The sequence below is a fragment of the Crassostrea angulata genome, chromosome 10 (genome assembly GCF_025612915.1).
Source record: "Crassostrea angulata isolate pt1a10 chromosome 10, ASM2561291v2, whole genome shotgun sequence".
Taxonomy (NCBI): Eukaryota; Metazoa; Mollusca; class Bivalvia; order Ostreida; family Ostreidae; genus Magallana; species Magallana angulata.
Window position 1 is genome coordinate 30939619 of NC_069120.1, and position 27542 is coordinate 30967160.

The 27542-nt window shown below is 34.8% G+C and overlaps 1 protein-coding gene across 7 annotated transcripts; it reads left to right on the forward strand.

Moving 5' to 3' along the window:
- The first annotated feature begins 3080 nt into the window (after positions 1-3080).
- LOC128165557 (zinc finger homeobox protein 4-like) lies at positions 3081-24378 on the forward strand. 7 transcript variants are annotated; one of them, XM_052830209.1, is made up of 11 exons: positions 3119-3364; positions 4548-4696; positions 5866-7411; positions 7613-7797; positions 10074-10379; positions 10529-10612; positions 13566-13837; positions 16768-16953; positions 18389-18505; positions 18930-19115; positions 23315-24378. In XM_052830209.1, the coding sequence occupies exons 1-11, from the start codon at positions 3266-3268 to the stop codon at positions 23455-23457; spliced, it is 3273 nt and encodes a 1090-aa protein (XP_052686169.1). In that variant the 5' UTR covers positions 3119-3265; the 3' UTR covers positions 23458-24378. The 7 variants fall into 7 exon arrangements, with proteins under 7 accessions (XP_052686172.1, XP_052686169.1, XP_052686171.1 ...); XM_052830210.1 differs by having other exon boundaries at positions 3137-3364; positions 7616-7797; XM_052830213.1 differs by having other exon boundaries at positions 3139-3364; positions 13566-13639.
- The last annotated feature ends 3164 nt before the right edge of the window (positions 24379-27542 follow it).

Below are 27542 nucleotides of genomic sequence, written 5' to 3' on the forward strand. Positions count from 1 at the left end.
GAATAATAAGTTCAAATACCAAAAAAAAAAATCTTGTAAAACATTGCTACTGATTAAAGCAAACGAATGTGTTCTTCTTGCTGATACGGATCTGTTTCATAAATTTTGAATTATTATGTTTCAAACTGAATGAGATATAAGGAAAATAAATATCCGATTTAACCATCATTGTGGATACATGTATATGTTAGAATTACATCATCGTAATTATGATCCTATACGGGAATGAAGTAAAATAAAACATTTCTTATCTTTTAAAGGATATTGTGTTAATTTTACAACAGAATAAGGAAAAATTGATGCATTAAACGATCTTTAAAATCGCGTCTTGCGAGACTTTCGATAGTTGCTAATATGTCCCTGGTTGTAAATAAACGTATATAAAGTACATGTATCGTATTATAGAAAGTAAACTGAAAATAAATTTAAAGATAGTAAAGTTAAAAAAACCGGCTACCACTTATACTGCTCGGACAACGATTATGAAACTTTTTCTCAATCACTATATACATTTTGAGAACTAGAACCCAAGAGTTCACTGTGTAAGGCCTAATTTAAGTAGTGGAACGAAAATCGATATGCTATTTGTAAAGACAGAAACCAATACTGACCCTATAGGTTAATTTAACTGTAATAAACAATTTCATTATATGTGTAAGTCCAAAATATTTATTTAAAAGGGCATGGTCACGATTTTAGTCGAAAAATATTTTTCTGATTTTAGTGTTTACAATGCTTGAGAAAGGCATTCTAAATAGGCAACCAAAATTTGAGTGTCACTCGTTGAGTTATATGCAAGTTACGGAGCTTACAATTCTTTGCTATGTAAACAAAGCCTTTGTTTACATTTTGAATGTTAAAGTCAAAATTCCAATTTTTGACCTAAAATGAATGTGCTAAACGTTGGGAACTGTTTATTTATGCTGAAAGTGAACAAGAATATAGACAAAGCAGCTTGAATATTTTTTACTGGTATATTGAACCGATGTAAACAAAAACAGGACACGGGCCTTGATTACATGACAAAGAATTGTGAGCAGTGTACCTTGCTTATAGCTTTACGACTGACTCTCAAATTTCATTTTATCATTAAAAATGCATTCCTAAAGCATTGTAAGTAACAAAAACAGAAAAACAGTATTTGACCAAAATCGTGACCATGACCCTTTAAATGAATAATTCATATCAAATATTTGATATAAACAAAGAATATTTCTTGTCCACTCTGTTTACACCATTTCATAAATGTCAATTTTTTTTATCTACTTGGAGGGTATATACATGTCCTTTAGAATATTGTACCATAGCTAGGTGCATTTTCCATTGTAAAATGATGTGGTATATCCCTAAATACACCATAGCATATGGACCAATCTAATACCGGTATTAAGGGATTAAGGTACATGGAGTTATGTTTCTTCTATTCAAACTGAAGCCATATAGATACACCATAGCCACATACACCACGACCTAATCACCATGTCACACTGTAAAAATAAATGCATGATGAAATCAATTAATTATTTTATTTCAGTTCAATACAACTGTATGCAAGAAATGATCTCATTTCATCAAATTAAAAGTACAATTATAAAAAGTACCATTCGGTAGAATACCATAAGAATTGAAAATAGCAGAAAGCTAAATATGGTACAATTGAATTACACAATACAATTGCATTGGTTATGTTGAGATACACTATGGACAAGTGCATTATACACTCGGGGCTGTGTCCCTCGTGAATTATACACTCGTCCAAAGTGTATCTCAACATAACCAATGCAATTGTATTGGGTAACTACTACATGTCAGTCATCTTTTCTCGATGAAAATTTGTAAAGGTCTTAACACACTTTTACGTCATCATGAGCAATCATTCAGTCCTTCTTAAGATTTTTTAAAACAGAAGTGTAGTCTGTACAAAATTACACAAACAGACAGACGGACTGATAGATTTATTAAAAAATTCTCAAAAAATTTTTTATTTGCAAATTCAGAACACAGAGTTATGCATAGAAGTCAAACCAGGTAATTTATGAAATTATTACCTTAATTAAGTTCTACAAGACGATACCCCGCGCAAGCACGGGAATTTAACACTTAACACATTAATATCATAAAAGGCGTAATATGTTGAACCATGTTTTTTGTTCGTTGTTCGCATGTACTGTGTCCGAATTTATTCTTCATTGTTTTCTTAACATATTCTTTAAAACTAAAAACGATAAATACATTGAAATGAATGATATAACCATGTAAGTGGCCTCAATTCTTTTTGCTGTAAATGGCTGAAAATAAAATAACAATTTAACTTTTTTTTTTATTTCAAACCAGTGGGTTGGTAATTAGTGCGTCTTATCTCTAAAAAATAAAGAGTTATGCTATTGTAGTTTTTCCGCAAAAAAACCCAAATCGGCCTCCTTAAGTCCGGATTTACGCCAAGCGTAAGGTTACGCCGGGCTTACGCCTTTTAGTGAAACGGCCCCCTGGTCCCTTGACCACTCTCGTTTTCGATAATGAAAAATTAAGTCTTTTACAAATAATATAAATCAAACAGACGAGTATTTTGTCAAAACAAAAATTATCTCCCATTTCCCGATGCGCACTGCCTGACAAAATTACAAATATATCAGTCACTCCTGCAGCCGATAATGAAAGGTTTGGACATTTTCTTAAGGGTGGAAATCGTCGCAAGAATGACGAAAATTTCTTCTCGCTTCGACGAATAATTAGACGGAAATGGCGGAATTTTTAATTTGCAATGACGTCGATTAGCTAAAATTGTTTTCATCAAATCTATAGACCTGGAAACGAATAAAAATGCATTAAATAAAATATTATGACCTGGATTATGATGATATAATAATAAAGCACATTTAAAAAATACATGTATTATCAAGAGGTCCTTCACTTTACTTTGTTTTAAAAATAAAAAGTCGACAAAAAAGCAAATATCGGCACGTGGTAACAATGAAACAAAGGCCAGTGAACCTCGCTATACTTTGTAGAGTTGACTCACATCAAATTCGACTGACTTCTACTTAATCTGGATCTTATCAAACTCTGTATTTCTCTTTCCTTCATAAAACTTTGCAAGATAGTCATCAACTTAAAACTGATTGATGGATTCGTTTCTATAGCAACACACTTATCTATTTTTGCCGTCCGTACGTGGAATCATGTTTTGGAGTTCTTTCTCTGATAAATTTTCTTCTTCTGCTCACTTACATCTACAGAGAGCCAAGTGAACGAGCGAATAAAAAGAATGGAAATAATTTGGCTTCAGCGTCCTCACGAAAATATCCCTTGGGGATTTCGCCTACAAGGGGGACGGGAGTTTGGTCAGCCCCTTGCAGTACAAAGAGTGAGTATATTCCATATTTCATATGTTACTATAGGGGCATCTCTTTACCATTGATAGTACACTCATGGAAAACAATTTAAAACCTGTAAAATGAAATTTAAGTATTAATCTATAAGTTCATGTTTAAATTTGAAAGTTTTTTTTTTTAACAAATTTAATACAAATACATTGTTAAAGGTGAATTGTATTTTTAATGGAACTAAAATAGAAATATTTCGGCAAAAGCAATAAACGTTAATTTCCATTAAAACTATCCAGAAAAATCAATCTGAAATTGCACGGTATGTATATGATTCACAGCGAAGGTATTTCTGTATCGTCTGAGATTAAACAAAACTGGTGGGGCGGTTGATCCTGCTGCGATCTGTTCGCAAGCTGATTAGGGGCCTGCTGCATGTGGCGTTTGGTTTTTTTTCTTATCTCATTTGATGCTATGACGTAATGCTGCGGTTCATTTCGCTTTGAATTATAAGTCTGGAACATATGCTTTTTTCTGATTCTTTACTTGATGTCTGTCATGTAAACCACTGCACGGACATGTAATGGTTTATAATGCAATTAAAGTACCTACCATTACATTTGTAATCTGTTTCCACAGAATACAACTATGATGAATCAGTTATATGGTCTCTGATACTTTTATCACGTGAAACTATGGGGATGTTGGTTCTATTTGTACATATCCAACTATGACAATGAGGACCGGCTCCACGCTTTGTTTTACTCCTCCCGCATTGAAGTAAATCAAAAATTTGAACATTTCTCAAATATTTTTTCTCAATTCATACTATTAAGCCACAAAACATCAGTACCTTCATTAATAGCAAATACACAAGTTATCAATGCTTAAATATAAAACAACTGCAATTTTATTTGAATTCAGGCAATGAGATTTTGTAATTCATTTTTTTTTACATTAACAGCATATGTTTTTTTCTTATGAAAAAAATACCAGACCAGTAGTGGTGTTACATGTTTGTTTACCATTACCTTTCTAATCTAATCTAAATCTTGCTGATTAGAAGTGACAACACAAGAAGATATGTATAATCAAGGAATTAAACGACAAAATGCGCTTGGTATTCTAATTGTACCTGTAGTAGATGTTTTACGAAACAACAAGCATTGTTGTAGGTCCGGTATTTTTAATTTACGAAATTATCATCAGAATTCTTTAATGCAGGTGGTACCCGGAAGTGTGGCAGACGGGTCGTTGTCATCTGGGGATCTTATCCTCAAAATTGGGAACCATAACGTAACAAATGCCTACCATTCTGAGGGTCAAGATCACATCAAGAATGCCGGCAACACGCTTCAACTAACTATTAAAAAGTAGGTCTAAAATGTCTCATATATGCAAGAAGTTATCTTGTTTGCAATAAAAAAATGCAATATTTTGAAGCTACATACATGTATATAAATCTAGTTTGTTTCGTAGAAACAAGATACCAAAATGAAAAAAATATATATACTGTGGTTTCATCAATATTTGTTGAATACCAATTTTCGTGGATTTCGTTTTTAAGTTGATCCATGAAATTAAATGTTCATTGAAATGCAATTTATATTAACATTTTGTATTGATGGGGTCATTGGCCTCGAATTTACATATCCTTGAAACTGTGATTTTCACTTTATACACGAAATTTGATACCCTTGAATATGAATGAAATCGCAGTATATATAATTCCACTATAAAGTTTTAAGATAAGTTGCGATCACCAAACATATTTTCAATTAAATTCTTAAATAAAGAATCATGATAAATATAAAACATGCCAAATCTCTGAATATAGAATATACCAAATCTATGTAGAAATGCATTATGTGCATCGCAGTTTGATTCACAGAAACACAAACCTTCATGTACATTATTCTACTGAATAAACCACTTTTTCAATTAGTAACAAATGTTCTTAATGACATCCAGCAGTAACTATTATCTGGAAGGTTACGTACGGCACGTGTTGCGAGATTAACGGCGGTTTTCTTCTTCATAATATATAATTTTTGATTATTCAAATATCATTATATATTCCCTACAAAAAACATTTTTTCAGAGAGCCAAATGAATATTTCATATGTTTGGTTTGTTAATGTTTTTAAATAAAATCCAGATCTTTAGGCAAGTAATTAATGTTACAACATGTATAATAAACAAAAACAGTTTTAAACACGTTCTGATAGATAAACCGCACTTGGTTGTGGTAGATAGAATTTCAGAAATACTTTTGTTCTTATTTCCATCCATTCATGCGTGTAAAACACAAATCAAGCAAGCACAGACAATGCTTATTGAAAACACGTGTTGCTCTAAATAGTTAAGTGATAGCAAACATATGTAGGCTAACACTTACAAAACGACTAATTGACTCTCAGTTTACCGCTGACCGATCTCCACTGTGGATATGCACCATGGATTTAGCAATGAACAGTCGACCTCGTCCATTTTATCACACATCGTCAGTAAGTGAACAAATTTTCCAATTTTCTAATTACAGGGTTCCTAGAGTGGCCGCTAGTTGTCCTGTTAGTCCTACTTCATCTCATAGTTTTAAATTCCCACACCCCATTAACCCGTCTGCTTACCGTACATTTTCTTCTGACGACGGTTTTCATTCGTATCAACGTCCACTTCGTAGTCAGTACTCGACAGACGATGACAGTCTACGTCAGTTTCAGTCTTTACCGCGGCAAAAGGTAACATCTGGTGGAATTCATTCAACTAGCATGGATATTTATGATCCGTACTCAGCTAGAAAACATGACAGCAATAGTTCTGTTGATCCTGGGTGTTTCACTATGCCAAAGCCGTCGCCTTACCGTCCAAGTAATGTTCAAGCATCATCAGCAGATTTTCGAAGCGGCGGCAGTGACAGTAGTGGCTACCAGACATCTTACAGTCCCACAGCAGTAGACCTGACCACTGGAAATCAGCTTCAGGGAGCTCGGTTTCCTGCTAATCATCCATCTAGGGGATTTTATGGTCCAGGACCAGGTATTTCTCCCCCATCATACGAGAAAAGTCTTTCTGAGCGGAATAGACCATTTTCTCCTTTGTATAATCGACAAGATTCTTCTTATGGAAGCAACGGAAGCCACAGCGATCAAAAACGTATTTATGAATCGCCACATTTTGCAGGAAAAGAGAATGTCGTTAGGCCCCCGCATCAGCTGGTCAGACAAACATCTAGGGAACAACCACAATACAACGATTACCAATCCGACTTATCTAGCGTCAGATCAAATGTGATATCCCCCTCTAGTGAATACAGTCGATCACCTAATGAAATTCGACATTTATCATATGAATCAAATGTACAAAGCCCAACCCTTGGACGTGCAGATTCCTCCATGTTTTTGATAGGTAATTCGCAACCACGCGTATTTCAGAGAAACCAGATTTATGATGAGAAAAGAGTAGAGGAGAGACCAGTAATACAATATCAGAGACAGACATCGTCAGGAACATTACCTAAGTACGAGTCAACAATTTCATCACCACCACTTGGCCACCATCCAAAACAAGATGGCGAAAAACCAGAGCCGCCGGTGAGGTCGCACAGTTTTGATCACCGTGTAAGAAAACCAAGCCACAACAGTTCTACTGGAATAAATTCAATAGAGGATATTTTGTCTCCCTTTGAAAAATTTCAAAGCTCTAGCTATTTCAAGGAATTTTACGACCAAGATCAACCAATTTCGCCTTCAACCAGTGTAAAATCGAATAGTTTTGATACATCAAGCTTCCGCTCACCACCTACGAATGATTCTCCGAGTGTTCGCGAACGAGAGGGAAACGTCACACCGTATTACAACCAAGGCGTTCCGAAAGCTATTAACTCCAAAAGTCAGTTGGAGAAGTCTGTGTTTTTTAACTCTAACAAGGAAGATAAAGAAGAGCAGAATATGACATCACATAATCAGTTTGCACCACCCCCTTGTATGGCACCCCCACCGCCGCCTCCTCCTCCTCCTCCTCCCCCTCCTCCAGGACCCACAGGATCGTATGGGCCCGGGTGGAAGGCGACTAAGAAATCAGTTCAGGTAGGTTATGTCAACTTCTGATACCATACTAGTATGCATTAAACGGAGAGAGTTTGGGTTGTCATACCATACCATTTTGGTCATCCCGGGTCACTTTTTTCATGTAGGAACTTATTGTGTGTGTAAATTAATTTCACACTTCATGATATGTTTAGTGTCAAATAAGTAGCTTTCCATTGAGATGCAAAACATTATTTTAAGCAGACAATCAGCGATGAACAGCGGACGCCAGGAGACGGCAGCCCTGTCCCCCAGGGACAATTCTCGGATAAAATGCCCGACGCAGTGTTGAACACGATGTTAAAGACTCAGGGAAGCGGAACACCAAAACCATTTGCATATATTACAGGAGGAATAGACCTCAAAGAATTCAAACAGAAGAAAAGGTATTTTTTTTTATTTATACCATGAATAATGATGTTTGTAAATAACTAACCAACCAAAATAAGAATTACTAGTAGAAGGAATTTATAGAATGTTTCGTGATTTATCCGAAAAACATGCAGCTTTGCTGGCTAAAAAGCGTTCCTCATGAAACAAACATTACACTTCAAGTCGCCCACCAATTCACTCATTGCTGCAATGTGAAAACTCTCAAATAGCTGTCTGTGTAAAGTATGGCAACTTACCAACATCATGTACGTGTGTAACTAGGCATCTGAGATAGCAGAAATACATGCGATGTTTCTGACACTATTTGGTGGGAGGAATTCTGGTTAAATAATTAGAATACTGTATATTATCAAGTAATCATATTAAACATTAGACAAACATGAAGCACAATAACTGTCTTTTAATAATATCTTCATTGAATACGAAAAATGAAAAAATGAGATTATCTGCAATGCTGTGCATCTTAGGATTTACACGTGTTTTTAAGCTTTTAATAAAATGTATTACCTTCTTCTCTAACCATTAGATTGAATTATAATATGCCTTTTATACAAAATGAATCTAATCTATTAAAAAAGAGAGGCACCTTTTGCGTCTTAGCTCACCTAAACCGAATGTTCAAGTGAGCTTTCCTGATCACCTGTTATCCGTCCTCCGTCCATCTGTCAGTCTGTCCGTCTGTCTGTAAACTTTTCACGTTTTTGACATATTCTCTGAAACCACTGGGCCAGATTTAACCAAGCTTGGTACAACGCGTCCTAATTGGAAGGGAATTCTAAATTGTTAAAATAAAGGGCGAAACCCTTTTTAAAAGGGGGATTTTTACGAAACAGTGAAAAGAGGGTTTGTGTCTTTAAAAATATTCTCAAAAACCATTGCACCAGAAAAGTTTATTTACATCAAAGCTTGTATATGAAGTAAATTGTTAAAATACTGACTCACGAAACAATACTGGGGCCCCCCCCGGGGGGGGGGGGTCAAGTTTTAGCATAGAAATATATAAAGAAAATGTTAAAAAATCTTCTTCTCAAAAACTACATTGCTACAATTAGTGAGATTTATTAATTCTTTTTGAAAGATAAACTTGTATAGATGCTAAATTGTTCAAACCGTTACCCTCAGACTGGGGCCCTAGGACGGATTCAGAGATTAACATTGAAATATATAGAGAAAATGTTTTAAAATCATCAAATTTATGAGATTACTATGCAAACAACCTTATATAGTGAAAATTCTAAATTGTTAAAACAATAACCTAGTTCAACATTTTAGAATTAATGTAGGGAAAATGTTTTAAAACTTCTTCTAAAAAACTACAACACTACAATTTGTTGGATTATTATGCAATCACCCTCAGATTGTGAAGATTCCAAATTGTGACTCCCGGGGCCAATACTAGGGTCCTTAAAATGAGTTCAAAGTTCAACATAGAAATATATAGGTAACATGTTTTTAAATCTCCTATTTAAGAACTACAATGCTACAATGTGAGGAATTATTTTGCAAGCATTCTCAATGTTGACGATTGCTAAAGCCGTGAACCCCATACCAATACTGGGGTCCAAAGATGGGTTCAAAGTTCGGCAATGTTTAAACATTTTCTTCTCAAGAAATAAAATACTACGTTAAGTTATTTACTGTGTAAGCATCTACATATCATCTAATCCCCATATCAAAGTCACAGTGACCATCTTTCACTTTATTTCTATCATTATTTATAGTTCTTTTTACAATATTGTTATCTTTGATACGTTGAGGCCAAGGATAATAAGGTTGGTCAGTTGAGCATCTTAGATCTTAGGATATGATGTCCAAAAAAGTAAGCTACTATTTTATGCATCGTTTAATGTGTTGCCAATACATGAATACATGAAAGATTTACAATATTTTTAAAGAGTTTCATATTTAAACATTTCGAAATAGAATGGTACAAGAATTAATTTTTCAGGTGAGCAATGTGGCCCATGAGCCTCTTGTATGATTTTGTGGTTTGTGTCATTCAACGCTTCTTTGTCAACTTGACCCACTTATTCAATGGCATATAAAGATCTCTATATATTTGGGGCTTTGAAGACATTTAACATGCCTTTTTGTTGTCATATTCGTATTTACATGAAATAATCTATATGTGTAGATACTACATGTAGTGCGTTAACGTTTCTTAAAATGTTTTTCACTTTAATTTACCAAGTATTATTGCTTTACATGTTCTCATTACAATTAGTTCACTTAAAGATTAATCGCACATATATTTCTTTTTCAACAAAAGCCGACCGCCACCTCCTGTGATGCCGAAATCTTACCGCGGTCCAGATTTAAATTCTTCGGAGCCGTGCAACTACCAAAGTCAGCCGTCACCCCCAGTCCGCTCCCAGCAGTTCCAGCCCCAGTATCAGCAGGCTCCGGTGCCGGCCCTGCAATACTCTAATAATCAACCGAACCATCAACACCAGCAGAGGTCACCCGGAGCCTACAGACATGCGCAATATAATTCCCCTATACAAATGTACTCTCACAACAATGCCGAGGATGCCTTACGAACTCAAAGTGGTGGCGCTCTTACTGGGATTTCTGGGTGAGCTCTTTTTCAAGATTATATGAACATTACGATATGTATCATAATGCAATTATCCTGTCTGATAAAGTAAAATTTCTTTATCTAAATGCAAAAAAGCTATTCTCTGGGTGAGCTAATTTTTCAGCTATCGTATCATGTGGTTTCAGCGCTCGGTCACGCCAAAGAAGATGTTCAGAGCCAGCGGCTCAGCTCTCGCGATCTAATTTCTCTCTGCCAAACAAGACGATTCGGTGAGAGGGAAGCATTCTGATCTTTAGAAAGTACCACAAGTAGTCCATGATATGCTCTTTTAGTATCAACAATTAAAGCACTTACTCAATGAATGAGAATTTACAAGGAAATGAAGAAAATCGCATGCCTGCTTCAGAGGTGCTGGAGGACAGGACTGACCACCCCCTCCTCCATTCGCCCATCCCCAAGACTAGTGTCTAGACCCGGAGACTTTATCTTTTTATGACATATTTATAATCTAATGTATACATTCATTGCACAATATTACATAAAATAAACATTTTGAAAAAAAAATCATATCCCATCAATATAGAATCTTCAGTAATTTTGTGCACAATTATTGTATACATTAGATTATATGTATGTCATAAAAAATAATTTAAAGAAAAATAAAGTATAATAGTCCCGGGGTCTAAATACTCGGCCCGGTGTGTGTGTGTGTGGTGGTGTGGGGGGGGGGGGGTCGGCCCTGTCCTGTCCTCAAGCACCTGTGGTCTGCTTCACTCGTTCAACACTTAATGATAGAAAATAAAAATAAAAGACACCTTTTCATCCTTTATACCATATATGGCTATTTTCCCATCGTCAAAATTATTTAACCTTTGATCAATAAAATGTATTGCTGGAAATTGACGGGTAGAATTGCATCATTAGCATTTTATTTGGTTTATTTATCACTTTATATCGTAGTTATTTATACACAGTATAGATTTTTTCCCACCATTTTACTACTGTAAAAACCATTTCTTTATACTGTAGTCTTCCATTAATAAGTTCAGCTACACTGTACAACGCACATGCATAGATATGCATTGTGGCAACGCACTTTGAAAAAATTACGCACTTTGAAAAAAAAATTCAAAGTGCGTTATATTTTGATCAACGCACTTTGAAAATAAAAAATTCTCAATTTTTTTAAACATTGAGATGTAAAGCTATGTTTATATGTGAAATATTTATTGATATTTCGTTTTCTTTCGATGATTGGATACGGCGATCCTTTCTTTCAGCAAGGGATATACATGTAATAGCGTCAGATGGTATTGACAAGAACGTTTCTTATCCATACCGAATGAGCTTCCTACATAGAACATTAATCCTACCACTGGATTCAGTTCCTCCCAGAGGCCTGAATTGTGTTTGCCAATTTTTTTTAGAGATTAGATACAAATGTATAGATTTATGGAACAATTCTTTGAAGGGGATAGATGCACCTGCCGCGGCCATTGAAAAGAAAAACAAAAAAAAATTGAATATTCCCCTTCCCAACTTCGCCGGTTATAAAGCAATGATTGTTTAAATCAATTTAACACCACATAAAAGTAAAAAACGATACTACAAATACGTGTACATTTTCAATGAAAAGTTGTCATCTATTCTGTTCATCAAAGGAAATACGGGAGATAACTCTAACTCAGTGCATTTAATGTGAAAAATCCCGAGAGTTCATGGTGTGTAAATTCGAAGCGAGTAAAAACGTTGGTGAAAAAGTGTTTAATTCTTCATTTATATGAATTAAAGTTACAGCCTCAAAATTGTTTGTTATGAATAATTTAACTGCTATTTTCAATGCAGCTTCATTAATTTTTTTCCAAAATCGTTTCGGAGGGATTCTGTTATTCTTTGCTACATATGTGATCAGGGAGGCATTTTTACAGTTGTGAAGGCCTGTTCCGAGACACAGTTAGATTGTTCTAACTAAGCAGAGTGTAGTGAAATTGATAGCATTATTGTAGGCTGAAAGCTTGGTTATGTCAAAGTCTAGTATATATATATATATATATATATATATATATATATATATATATATATATATATATATGTGTGTGTGTGTGTGTGGGGGGGGGGGTGGGGGGGGGGGATGGGGTGGGGTGGATGGACGTATTTGTGTATGACTCAGACGTTATAACAGGAATAAATTTTACCATATACCAATTTTATCTGAAAGTTCAATAAATCGACAATTTTTTTTTCAAAGTGCGTTGATATCGTCGATATTTACGCACTATTATTCATATCCATTGCAAAGAGTGATTGGCTTTAAAGCGACGACACAAAATATATATCCTTCTTTGAATATTAATGATCCATAGAATAAAATTTTGGTGTAGCATTCTACCTTAAAGCGAATTATTGGCTTGCCTGCGACTGCCCAAGCGGCACACTGCTAGAAGAATTGATTCCGCGCGTAGGTCTCGCGCTCAAACCCCGGCTGGGGCGGAGATAAAACTCCAATATTGTGAATCTTACCCGCTTCAATATCTTATTTTTTTACAATTGGTAGCGTTTATGTTAACGGCGATTTAAGAGTTACCCTCTATTTAACATTCTTCTTATTTCTAGAACAATGCGTTTGCAGGGAGAATTTTTTTAAATTTTGCAAAGGGCAGACAATTACACTGGTAAATACAATATTCACCAGTGTAATTGTCTGCCCCTTGCCAAAAAAAAAATCAGTTATTAAGAATATGTACATTAAATAATGATTTTTAGCATTGTCAAGGAAAATTAAAGCTTTTGCAACTTTTTACCGAGAGATTTCTGTGAAAATAATTTGTATTGTAAAGATATATTTAAAAAAGCTTTTTTTTCCCATAGACTTTAATGTTAACTTCAAAATGAGATAAATTTGTTAATATTCAATTTTTTTTTTAATTTTAAAGATGAATCTTTATTATTAAATAAACCCCTTAAAATCACACTAATATTTTAGTAATCAAACTTGCAATCTATTAGATATGAAATAAGATAGTTATAGATGGAAACCTTAATGCATGTACGTAGTTCATGCACATTCCATATATCTATAATAAGGGCATGATGCAATATACAATTATTATATTTGGATTCGCATTTGATGTTAAAACATTTTCCAAATGGACCAAAAACCCATTCTTTAACATCTTTAATATCTGCCATTACAACATAAGTGCACAGAAGTCTTTTTTCCAGATACCCAGAGAAACCCCAGCAAGATATCCAGCAATCAGAAGTTTACAAAATGGTGCAAGAAGCTGACGGTCAAGGTAAGCCGGCTATACAGATGCCATTGAAATCCTCTAACGGCCAGGATTTTAGTCCGGAAGTGGCGTCACCGTCAGCTGATGTTGAACATCCAAGGTTTCTTAAATCGAAAAAAACAGGCTTGTCATTTCGTGTCTTACAATGGTTGACCGAGACAGACGACTTGGATGATGACGAAATTGTCATGGAAGATATAGATAGTAGGCATACAGTGGATATCCTTTTTGCTAATCCGATATTCATGGATGATCCCGATGCCCAGGCTTTCTTGCATTCTGTTTTATATTTTAATCGCTCTCTTTTTTTTTCCTTTTTCGTGGTCTGAATATATTTCTGTTTGATTCCCACCCTATCAAGATCGCCAGAATGCCACTCCTTTTAATTACTTTAGCACAGGATTCTAGTATACGTTTTGGTTAGTCATCTTCGGAATCCATATGTTAAAGCTATCAAGACAGGTTGACAGGACAAGGTACTCAGTTTACATAACGACTTCAGTTCTTCACAGGCACGTTGGAATCAGGGGTGGGGGCTACCCCCTCCCCCCACATTTTTCGCAGCAAATTTTTTTCTTAAATTTACAGAAAAAATTGAATTACTTTAGTATCATGGAGTTGGTCCCACTTTTTTGGTAGCATGTAAAAAATTGAAGTGAAAATAAGGAAATAAACAGTGAAATTAAAGAGTCACAAGTAAACTACGCACCCCCCCCCCCCTCCCCGGCATTCCACGGATTAGGATATTTTTTGTAAATTTAGGAAGTTTTTTTTAATTTATTTTGTTTGTTGAATTTTTTTTATTTGATGAGTCTGCCCTCTCGCGCTACTTTCAAAAACGATGCTACGTGCATGCTTTACAAGGATATAAAATGTAAAGTCAGCTCATCTAATCCTGAACCTACATCAAACTAGAGGTTCTGATTTCAATTCACGATGTTTGTATATTCCACCATGTTTAGGGAATAAGTTGTTAAATGTTAAGTTGTTTAAATTTTTAAGGATAAACAATTCTTTAAATATAACTTTGATCAACGAATTGTGGAGCTTTGTTTTGCCAATGGTTGAACGTATTCTAAGGGTCAGTCCCCAAATTACCATCCAAGGAATTCATCGGATCCTCATTTACAATTTATTGATTCGTGCGTCTGAATTAATCCTGTAGAAGATGAAGCTTGAACAGATTGGATCTAAAAAAATTCTTTTCCAATATATATCCTCGGTGATTGATAGCTGAACATAACCTTTTGTAAAGTGTTTGAGCTATCATACAAAGCTGACTACTGTATTAAAAAGTATTGCCACACTACACTGTTGTATGCTCCCTTCTAAGGTGTTGATCTATTTCTTATTATTTGTTCATCCGAATTTTTTGCATTATTTTTGTTTTTGCATGTGAGGCACATGATGCATAACTCGTTCTTCAAATATCTGAACATTATTGTTTTATTAAATAAATAAAAAATACCGATATATCTCTCATGTACCTAAATGTATGAAATGTGTGAGTAGTTTGCATGTATATTTATCTCATACGTATGTTGTATACTATCCTTGATAAACCTTTGCTCTATTAAAGGGGGATGCTTTATCAAATACTTCCGGCCAGAACGTAATAGTTTTATCTTCAACAACAGATTTCTAAGATTTACCTATGTATTCCAACACTATTTCTAAAAATTGATTTTAGATACGTTTTGGTGAGTATTTACATTTACAAAATGAAGACATTGATATGTACAGATATAGCTGTATTTATATACAAACTGCAAATCACTCAAGCTATCAAGAACGACCCAAAACAGAACGCAATCCGGTAGGTAGTGTCTCTACCCAAAACTTACCCAAAAGAATGCTTCATAAGACTTATTTCACAACCGGTAAGCATCTCTGTTTCATATTTTTAATTTCGAATCCATATTTCGCTTTGTTATTGATTTTATGAAACATTTCTTATTCGAATCAATTCAAACTAACGAGCATTCATGTCAACAATGTATACCTATTTCTTGGCTCTGAGGACGATAGCAATTTTATTATCTCCCAAGACGGTGGACAATAAACTTGTTAGTAGTTAGTAAATAGATATTTTATTATACCGAAGAAAACTTCATTTGTCGGCAATGCAGATTTTCTTGATGGTTGACAAATTAGAGTTATCAGACTTTGAATTTAACTTAGGGATTACAGCTGAGATGTTCCGAGTTTTAAAATGTAGTGAATACTCACCATTGGCAGATATACGGAGAGTATTTCATGATTATATAGTATACATAGAGCATCCTTATTTCATGTGCGGATCGTGGGGTGGGGGGCTCGGATCCACTAACCTGGAAAATATTAATTACATGGTAAAATCCCCCTCCCCTCGGACAACTCAAATGTCTCTCGGAATTTTTTTTTTGGGATCCGTGCATGTATTCTTTGTAATTTTACATAGGAAATATGCACAGAGGTACATATATTATTAACTAGACTGTTAAAGTCTTCAAAATTTCCATTTAAGTGATTTAGCTCAAAGGAAAAAAGTCATGACATAAGCAATATTAATTTCCGAGAATGCGTAATGAAATTTATTGCTCAATGTCACAATAATCACGTAGTATTTTATTTTCATCATCGATTAGGTTAAAACAAAAACCCAAATTCCTATCTCTCTTAGGGACTGTCCCAAAAAGCTTTAAATAAGTCAAACCGTATGAGATAAATAAAACATATATAATTGAATGATTTTATATTTGCTTCATCAAATAATGTTTATATTCACTCGGCAAGCCTCGCAAATATTCAAACCATTTTATATTGTTGGATATGCAAATATAAAATCAAACAATATAGATATCTGGTTTTGCATGTCTATATGTTTACTTCTTTAAGTCTAAGGGTGATTAAAATAATCTAAACTCTAATTTGCTCAGCATCATCGGTTATCAATATCGTAATAGATGTCTGCTTAATTGGAACACAATCACGTCAGAGAGCAACACTTATCTTATTTGGTCAAGCTATTACGTTTGCAAATCTTAAGATAGACAGTCTACGTTACAAACGTGGGATTTTTCAGTCTTAAGAAAACTAATGGCTCTAAGTGTCTTTGTTGACTTACTGAAAGCTTAATATTTGCATATTGTCAGGTCGCAAACCAAAGCAACCGAGGGATCCATTGCTACGTCACAATTCAATAGATGATGAGATGAGATTTTCTGGATTAAACAAGAAAACAGACATACCATCTAAAGCCTTTATGAAATTGAATCAGATATCTATCAACGATTCACAAAACTCTTCAGATTTTCCGCAAAGCAAGCAAGAAAATCAAGGTAAACACGAAAACGCCTTAGAAGCATGTGATTCATATAGTAATTATATGTTTGAAAGTTCTTTAAATAATTACATTTTGATTTGATATGCAGACTCTGATTAAAACTATCCCCCCTCTCTTTACACTTATCGTGGTCTAAACATACCCCGACCGATTACAGACATGCTTTTACCTGTTTTATAAAAGGTGCATATCTTCAATACTGGAAATATTAAAAAATAAAATAAAATAAAGGGGGCCATTTTATGCCCATATATAAATGTAGCCTCTTTAAAAAAATTTCTTAATAATTTTCTTTGAACAATATTTTTCTCCGACAAGCAGAGAGTCTCTCTTGCTTGTCGGAGATTTAAGGTGTCAGCCGAGCATTTGGTTGAAAGAGACTAGAGTTTAATATTGCTTGGATCCATACAATTTTCGAGAAATATTTCTATTACTGATACATAGTTTGATTGAATTGATTTTATCTTTAAATATTATTTAACATGATTCATATGGGGTTTCTCGACATTCTTGTCGAAAAAGTCCAAAAATTCATATTATAAAAATGTGCGTAATTCAAATACAAATTAGAAACTACATGTACTTGTCATGCAAAATAACATATTTTTGATTTTAAAATAAATAAACATCGACAAAATCAACTCCCGTCAGGTCTTCAGTACTTTGATTGAAAAATACCTGCAAATTTTGATTAATGCTCAATTATCTTCAATTGAAAGGGAGCATGGTCCTTCTTTTTCGCAAAATTGAACTCCCTTCACGCAATAATCTTTATGCAAAGTTTGGTTAAAGTAGTTCTGGAGAAGAAGTCGAAAATGTAAAAAGTTTACAGACGGACAGTCAGACGCCGGACAAAACGTGATCAGAAAAGCTCACTTGAGCTTTTAGCTTTGGTAAGCTAAAACTGAATGTGATCAGAGACCATTTTGTTAGTTAATCTCTTTAAAAGTTGCATGTTTTTTGTTGTCTGCTTATCTTTGCTTAGAAGGAGTTATACTGATTTTTTTCCAGTATTTATTGAATAATTGAATAACATAAGGCGTATCTCCTCGAATTAGATTTTTGATATTGACTTGAGAACAGATACGTTTCATGAATATAAAATTCACAATATTACAAATACTTGCATTTTTTAACAAGGCATGGTTTTGACTCTTGCCGCGCATGAGCGCGGGAGAAACAGCAATTGAAGACATATTTTAACATTTCAAAACCATTTTAAAAATCTCATAACCTTTGTTTTTTTTGTTAACGGTGGGTGAAAGTCATCGCCGTTGATAGTGAGAAACGCAAATTTCATTGGTCGACAGGAATGATGAAAATCGATCGTAGCAATGTAGAAAAAAGTCAAATGTCAAATTCACATCGTAGGTCGCGTACAGATGAATATTATACGTGTATATTAATATTAAGAATGTTATCTTTTTTAGATGAGAATGAACGGGTAGGAAACTACGAACAAACATCAATTCGTTATACCGGCAAACACATCCCCTCGCCGTCTTTCAGAGTTTTACAGAGGTTTGCCGACGAGGCACAGGAATATGGTAGGTTCAAGGTCGATCAGTTAAATTCCACTTATAAATTATATGTCAAGAGGCAAAGAAATGTATATGTCATATTGTTATGTAAAGTATAAAAAAAGTGTTCTAAAAAAATCCAGTTTAAATTTATAGGTAATCCTGAAACTTAATCTAAGTTAATCTTTAAACAATTGTACAGCTGTCCAAATACTATATCAAAATAGTTTGGAAAACTGCTAGATTTGATTGATTTTTGAGCTGGATATCTTACATCTGATAATATGGGAAGTATAGGGAGAAACAAAAATGCCAGAAATCCTTCAACTAATAAATTGGTATTGATTTTCAACAACCATTTGTTTGATGTACTACCCCGTATTTTTGCACTTACATACCGTGACTGTTAACACGTTTCCTTTAACACCTTCCGTGATTCCCTAAATAACAGATCCCCTCGTTACCAAAAAGGGAGCCCCGCCCGAGAGTGACGACCTAGAGGACACGGATGATGGATTACCCGATAATTTAAGTGGAGAGGAACTGATTGACAAAAGATACACCGGAGGTGCGATCCCGTCACGCTCCTTCCGCATGCTACAGATGTCTGTGGGAAATGGCGACACAAATGAAACCGGTATCACACTTAACACCGAATCTTGCAAAACAAGCATGTCAACAACCTCCTTGTTTTGTCTGAGTTTTACAATGGGTTGTCTCAAAAAAGCGTAGACAGATCACATAACTTAAAATCTGTTCACTGCAATTTCATTAGAGACTTCTATGTTCTCCTAAATGGCCCTTTGGCAAACAATACTGAACAATTCAAACAAGTTTTGCCAGGCGGCACAAATGTTCTTTGAACATGTACACTGAGGCACATTAAATATACATTTATATTTTTACTTAGAAAATATTTTCTGAGTACAAATGATCTGTCGACTCCAAACTTGTCCTGTGTTACTTGTTGTCTAATGTATGTCTTACCGAAATGTGTCATTCAGCATTTTGACGTCCATTAATTTCTATCGGCCGGAGTTTCTTTTTTCACTTATTGTCATCATACTAGTCCGAGTATTTTCAATGCTGCTACTTTTTCACAAAACGCATTTCTAAGCGATTTTGTGAATTTTATTTACTTCATTCGCCGCTTAGGATGTGCTTCAAGGTCTTTACAAAGTTTTATCACTTACCGCTGTGCCGCCCTAAACGCTGATGTCGTCATTTTGTTATAAGTTAACACTTCAAATTATCACAAAATGCGCTATAAAATCTTTAAAAGTTTTGTTATAGCCAAAACATTTTCTGGGTAAACAAAGAACTTTTAACAAATTTGAATATAATTATATCTTATTTTATTTTTTTTCATTCGAAGGTACTTTACCTTGCATTTTTCATCTCAATAGTTCGTTTTTGACATTGCGCCGCATGACGAATTTGTGATCTAGCATGCTTTCATACCCCTAATTTAATCTCAAACAATATTTGATTTCAAAACATAATTTAAAGAATTTTTTTTACCCTTTGTGGCACAAGTTTCATCATTTTGCGTCTTCGATTAAGTGAAGAACGCCTTGTGTCTAAGCTATTTTGGGACAGCCCTCGTATATTCAATAGATTTTGCATTAAACAAGAAAGTCGTTTTTGTTAAGGAAAGCATACCGTTAGGACACAATGTGAAATGTGCAGGTCGTTAAAAAAGCAAAACGCCAAACAAGGAAAACTTTTGTTAATCCAATTGAGTGGGCAATGGCTGGATAAAACTGTTTGAAATATTTATTTACAGTTTTGCTGAAAATTTCAATTCTTAAATCAGAAACAAAATCAAATCCAAATGTTTTTGAAGAACAAGAATTGGTTTTACAATGTACATGTAGCTCCAAAGAAATCTGTAAAAAAATATAATCGGATTATTTTCCAGTATGTGTAATTATGATTGATATTACATTGGGAAATTGATAATTCAACAATTGGCCTGAGTATGTTTCAGAATATGATTAATCATGCATGTAAAATATGAGAGTTTAATTGGTATGATAAGAATTGCTAAGTTTAAAGGGGGGGGGATACATATTCAGTCCGTTGGAAATGGGGCATCTATAGGTGCTAGTGATTTTTCTTGAAAATAAGAAAAAGCGAGAATTTTTTTTTATATTTTGCATTTAAGATTCATGTATACAATGTTAGCTGTAAATTTTTGTAATAAACGGTCTCAAAATCAGAAGTTTATTAATAAGATGCCTATAAAACGACAGTATAGAATATGTTTAAATTATCTGAAAGTGACAATTTATAAATTGAATTGTCATTTAAAAGGAATAATGATTAATAAATAGTAATTCTACCGTAATTTAACATTTAAGTTTTAAAAAGAATTCCCAAGTATCTATCGATATTACCCCCCCCCCCCCCCCCCCATTTTAAAGAAAATTGAGATTGAGTTAAACATTTGTCTTTACTGCCATAATCAAAAAACAAGAAAATACCACAGATTAATGATAAGCTAAACTATAGTATTTTTCAATTGTCATATAATCAATTTGAAAATTGTTTTATTTAAATATTTTTATCGAGTTAAAACCCTTTTTTCATTAAAAATAAACAATGATTAATGCATAATAAGTTATTCTGCATCAAACACATGTAAATATTCAAGCTTCAATTTAAAATCCTATATGGTTATCAAGTTTTTTTAAACCTTCTAAAATAAGTTTTGCATATAAAAATACAATTAATTGTCTTTACAGGTAGGTCCATAATACTTGCCTCTGTAGGACTACACTGAGACTACAGCTTACCTGTAATTAAAATTGATTATTCTCAATCTCAACCCCATTCCCATCAGCAAAATGAATACCTGTTTTCTATATACTTTTTCAAAGTAGTGGCAGTGGTAAGACAGTGGATATTTTCTCCTTTTTCGACAGCTTTTCATCACAGCTCAAGGCGTAATTTTTCAGGTGTGAGACTACGCCACTGCAAATAGTATTTCTTCTTCGCTTATCAACGGTTTCTTATCCGCACCGCACTTCAAAAGGGATGACTGCACTAAAAGCCGTATTTTTGGGTCCTTTGTCATGTTGTAAATTTTGAAATAACCAGTTGTCATGTTGTAAATTTTTTATTTACTGCCACCCGGTAAAATCAAAATTTACAACATGACACCTTTTTCGGTCACTAATGTTACGTTTATTCCCTGCTAAATTTCACTTCGTCACTTGTTACAGAGTTCGGTCAATTTCCAATAGAAATTAAAAGTCATAATGGTTTAAAACTGCGTTGCGATAAAAGGATTCGTTGTTTTCTCTTACCCTTACTGCTCTGCAAATATCTGGAATTTAGACTTGTCTGCCTTTGATTGAAAATAAGATTCATAAATATTCATGGTGGGTGTAACTAATATTGAAATGAGAGGTCTAGAATTAGAATAGGGTACTGTAATCTCTCAATCTCTCTCTCTTGAATGTTAATTTTTTTAAACCAAATGGTTTCATTTCGTTGTTTGACCCCTCTGTTATCATCTCTAGATGCAAAAATGTTGTCTTCAGTTTGGTCCGATTTTATATCAATTTTTGTGAGCGCTTTTAATTGATGGTTACGCTAAGTATGTGCATAATAAAAGATATTGCAGTAGTTTTCCCTGTCAATTCAGCCATATTTTATGAAGAAAAAAAATGATGAACAAACTTTGTTAACAAAACAAACGACATAAAGAGGTACCGCGTTATTTCGCCTCATATCAAGATTCGCCCCCGATGTCGAGGCGGCTATGATTGTATTACGACTTAGACATCGCTATATTTAAAAGTTAAAATAATTTGCCAAATCAAAAATTAACATGCGAACATTTTCACTGATATTTCTAAAGTTTGTTTTGTTCGCAGTCGATTTATATCATGCAGCTTGAATAAAACATAGCATCGAGAAGAGGAATCTTCCTCTTATCGCAACAGACGCTTTTGTTAAGTGAACATAGAAGGCGCCCTCACTCTTTAGAGAAAACGTCATTTTTTATACAGCAATTTTTTAATTCGTAAGCATAAACTTTGGATTTGCGAATGGATGGAATGGATTTTTTATTTAATAAAAAATGTGAAAAGAGTAAGATGAACATTCAAACATGAAATCAATCTCTTCACACCCAAGTCCTTTTCTGAAGTAATACCGATAGCGGCGAAGTTACTGAAGTAATACCGATAGCGGCGAAGTTACTGAAGTAATACCGCGGCGTAGTTACACCAGGCCATTGAAAAGTGTTTGGAACACATTATAGTTTTAAAAAATGTGTCTTGAAATGTGACGGAAAGCGATAAAGGAATTTTCAATAAACACACAACATTACTATTTTAAAGCATATGAAAAGAATTTCCGGGGATGGGGTGGGTGTGAAGACCATCCAACCCAAGCCATGCTCTTTGCCCATAAACTCTTATGAAAAATTCCATTTAATGGGTGGTAAGAAAGAGTATGGCTGTGGCAAAACTTTTATTTACTTTTTCAAATTCTTTTCATTTAACTCGTTTAACCCATATAGGCACGGGCTAAATCTAGTTCTAATGAAGCAAACAGTAAGAAGTAAAGTTATTTTAAGTTGAAGTACATGTAAGACTAAATCGATATCGAGTATCGATAATTTTTTAAATCTACTTTAACTAGAATTCGCTGCTTTAATTAGATGTTACTCGAGCGATGTGACCCCTTGGTTCGTGTAAATTCTAAACTGTGAAGTAACCACAAAATACATGTAGCAGACGACTATATCTATTGACAACAATTTCACTCTGATGTACTTACATGATAACGCAGTTTGCTTTTTTTTTTGTTCACACTCCTTAGCGGCTCCATCGCAGAGCACTTCTTCACCATCCTTTCAACAACAACAGATTCAGGCCCAGCCCAGGATAACGATCATCACCAGAAGTCACGCGGTTCCGACACAAATTCAGCCTCCGGATGACGTGCCTAGTACGGACTTCTGAAAAGTCCCATTGAATTACAAATCTTTTAAAGGAAAAAAGAAGATATTATTTATTTTATTCTTTCCCAGTTAAAACAAAGGGATTTGGTTTTTCGAAGAAAAAGTGTTTAAAAACTTTTCGTGGCTGGTGAAAGTCACCCAAGTAGTGATTTGTTGTAACAATAGATATGAGTTCAGTATATAAAGCATAGTGCTTGATATGTAACGTTATTGTCATTTGCTTTTCGGCATTGACAAAGTATTTTGTGAATCACTGTATATTGTAATTTTTCATGTGTAGCCATGTAACTCTCATTATTAAGTGTAATATAGTTGCGCTAAATGAAACATATGTTTTGTAACTAAATGACACACTGATTTACCCTGTGTTCATCCGTATGTCTGTTTGTATTTTGCGAATACTTCTATTCCTGTGTTTAACAAATCAATGAACTCCGTAAGATAGGCATAAACAAATTCTACCAGTCCATCGAGAAATAATTCGCATGTTGGAAAGTTTGATATAATAAGTAGAGTTTAAAAAGATAAAAAAGGGAAATCAAGCAAGATAATCTTGCAATGCTTTTCTATATGATGCGAATTGCAATTTTAAAATTTAGATATACGAAGTTTAAATATCCATGCTAAAATCAGTTCTATAAGAAAGCAAGAAAAATTATGTTTCAAGCAACGCATAGGTTCGCCTTTGTATGTATATTATTACAGATTAGAGAGAAAACTTACCAAAAGCCTGTGTGTTTTTCTAGATTTATAAATAGTGTTTTACCAAATAAGCAATGGACAATATTCCAGTATTTGATTGTTGACTTCATAGATAAACAAATAAGTATCATTATGCTGTACTGACCCTTATTTATGCATTTCTACTTGGATTGTTAATGCAAAACTCAGCTGTAGAAATAAACATTTTAGAAAAATGAAACACAGTTATTCATCTTGATTTGTAGACGTAATATATCCGTCTGTCGCCTTTTTAGCTCACCTGAGCTGAAAGCTCAAGTGAGCTATTCTGATCACATTTTGTCTGTCGTCCGTCTGTCTGTCTGTCTGTCCGTCCGTCTGTCCGTCTGTCCGTCCGTTTGTCTGTAAACTTTTCACATTTTCAACATCTTCTCAAGAACCACTGGGCCAATTTCAACCAAACTTGGCACAAAGCATCCTTAGCCTAAGGGGATTTAAATTTGTGAAAATTAAGGATCACGCCCTTTTGCAAAGGGAGATAATTGGGAATTTTCGAGAAATTTTCAAAAATCTTCTTCTCATGAACCATAAGACCAGGAAAGCTGAAACTTGTGTGGAAGCATCCTCAGGTAGTGTAGATTCTAATTTGTGAAAATCATGACCCCCGGGGGTAGGATGGGGCCACAATGGGGGGGGGGGGGTCGAAGTTTTACATAGGAATATATAGAGTAAATCTTTAAAAATCTTCTTTTCATGAACCATAAGACCAGGAAAGCTGAAACTTGTGTGGAAGCATACTCAGGTAGTGTAGATTCTAATTTGTGAAAATCATGACCCCCTGGGGTAGGGTGGGGCCACAATGGGGGGTCGAAATTTAACATAGGAATATACAAAGTAAATCTTTAAAAATCTTCTTCTCATGAACCATAAGACCAGGAAAGCTGAAACTTGTGTGGAAGCATCCTCAGTTAGTGTAAATTCAAAGTTGTGAAAATCATGATCCCCAGGGGTAGGGTGGGGCCACAATGGGTGGTCGAAGTTTTACATAGGAATATATAGAGTAAATCTTTAAAAATCTTCTTCTCAGAAACTAATCAGCCAGGAAAGCTGACACTTGTGTGAAAGCATCCTCAGGTAGTGTAGATTCAAAGTTGTGAAAATCATGACCCCCGGGGGCAGGGTGGGGCCACAATGGGGGATCGAAGTTTTACATAGGAATATAAAGAGTAAATCTTTAAAAATCTTCTTCTCATGAACCATAAGACCAGGAAAGCTGAAACTTGTGTGGAAGCATCCTCAGGTAGTGTAGATTCTAATTTGTGAAAATCATGACCCCCTCGAGGTAGGGTGGGGCCACAATGGGGGGGGGGTCGAAATTTAACATAGGAATATACAGAGTAAATCTTTAAAAATCTTCTTCTCATGAACCATAAGACCAGGAAAGCTGAAACTTGTGTGGAAGCATCCTCAGGTAGTTTAGATTCATAGTTGTGAAAATCATGACCCCCGAGGGTAGGGTGGGGCCTTAATGGGTGGTCGAAGTTTTACATAGGAATATATAGAGTAAATCTTTAAAAATCTTCTTCCCAGAAACTAATCAGCCAGAAAAGCTGAAACTTAAGTGGAAGCATCCTCAGGTAGAGTAGATTCAAAGTTGTGAAAATCATGACCCCCTGGGGGTTGGGCCACAATGGGTGGTCGAAGTTTAACATATGAATATATAGAGTACATCTTTAAAAATCTTCTTCTCAGAAACTAATCAGCCAGGAAAGCTGACACTTGTGTGAAAGCATTCTCAGGTAGTGTAGATACAAAATTGTGAACATCATGACCCCCGGGGGCAGGGTGGGGCCACAATATGGGGTCGAAATTTTACATAGGAATATACAGAGTAAATCTTTAAAAATCTTCTTCTCAGAAACTAATCAGCCAGGAAAGCTGACACTTGTGTGAAAGCATTCTCAGGTAGTGTAGATTCAAAGTTGTGAAAATCATGACCCCCGGGGGCAGGGTGGGGCCACAATGGGGGATCGAAGTTTTACATAGGAATATATAGAGTAAATCTTTAAAAATCTTCTTCTCAGAAACTAATCAGTCAGGAAAGCTGAAACTTGTGTGGAAGCATCCTCAGGTAGTGTAAATTCAAAGTTGTGAAAATCATGACCCCCTGGGGTAGGGTGGGGCCACAATGGGGTGTCGAAGTATTACATAGGAATATATAAAGTAAATCTTTAAAAATCTTCTTCTCAGAAACTAATCAGTCAGGAAAGCTGAAACTTGTGTGGAAGCATCCTCAGGTAGTGTAGATTCATAGTTGTGAAAATCATGATCCTCGGGGGTAGGGTGGGGCCACAATGGGGGATCGAAGTTTTACATAGGAATATATAGAGTAAATCTTTAAAAATCTTCTTCTCAGAAACTCATCAGCCAGTAAAGCTGACACTTGTGTGGAAGCATCATCAGGTAGTGAAGATTCATAGTTGTGAAAATCATGACCCCCGAGGGTAGGGTGGGGCCACAATGGAAGGTCAAAGTTTTACATAGGAATATATAGAGTAAATCTTTAAAAATCTTCTTCTCAGAAACTAATCAGCCAGGAAAGCTTAAACTTGTGTGGAAGCGTCCTCAGGTAGTGTAAATTCAAAGTTGTGAAAATCATGATCCCCAGGGGTAGGGTGGGGCCACAATAGGGGGTCAAAGTTTAACAAAGGAATATATATGGTAAATCTTTAAAAATCTTCTTCTCAGAAACTAATCAGCCAGATGATTCTTTATAATTGTTAAAACTTTGGCCCCAGGACAATTCTTTGGCCTCACAAGAAGTTTACAGAGTTTATGTACGTTTATATCCCATATATAAACAATTGTTAAGGATCTTTTTGAGAACTGCAATACTCAACATATGATATGACTATAAAATCATCCTGTTAGAAAAGATTATTATAAACATAAGAATATCCAGGGGAAAATGGATTTTATTTATACAGGATCAACATGTAGTATTGTACATTGTCCAGATAGTTTGTATTATGACTCCATTAAGCTGATTTTATCATACCTATTGTTCCTCAGGTGAGCGATGTGGCCCATGGGCCTCTTGTTTTCTGAATACTTGGGCTAAAATCTGTTTGTCAATATATGCCAATGAGTCAGTAAATATGAGCTGATGATTTTTGTTTTAATGTCTTGAGCTGATAACCTGCCCGTCAATGTTTGTGTTGACGTTTGGTGATGATTTGTCTGTAAAATTGTTTGTGTAGGTATTTGGTGATGATTTGTCTGTCAATATCTGTGTAGACATTTGGTGATGATTTGTCAGTGTTTGTGTCAGCATTTAGCGATGATTTGTCTGTCAATATATGTGTAGACATTTGGTGATGATTTCTCTGACAGTGTTTCTGTAAG

Excerpts from the sequence above, each read along its gene's own strand:
- LOC128165557 (XM_052830209.1), top strand. The coding sequence starts at position 3,266 with ATGGAAATAATTTGGCTTCAGCGTCCTCACGAAAATATCCCTTGGGGA. Across the intron at positions 4,697-5,865 it reads CTTCAACTAACTATTAAAAA|GGTTCCTAGAGTGGCCGCTA; the intron begins GTAGGTCTAAAA and ends TTCTAATTACAG. Across the intron at positions 13,838-16,767 it reads TGTCATGGAAGATATAGATA|GTCGCAAACCAAAGCAACCG; the intron begins GTAGGCATACAG and ends GCATATTGTCAG.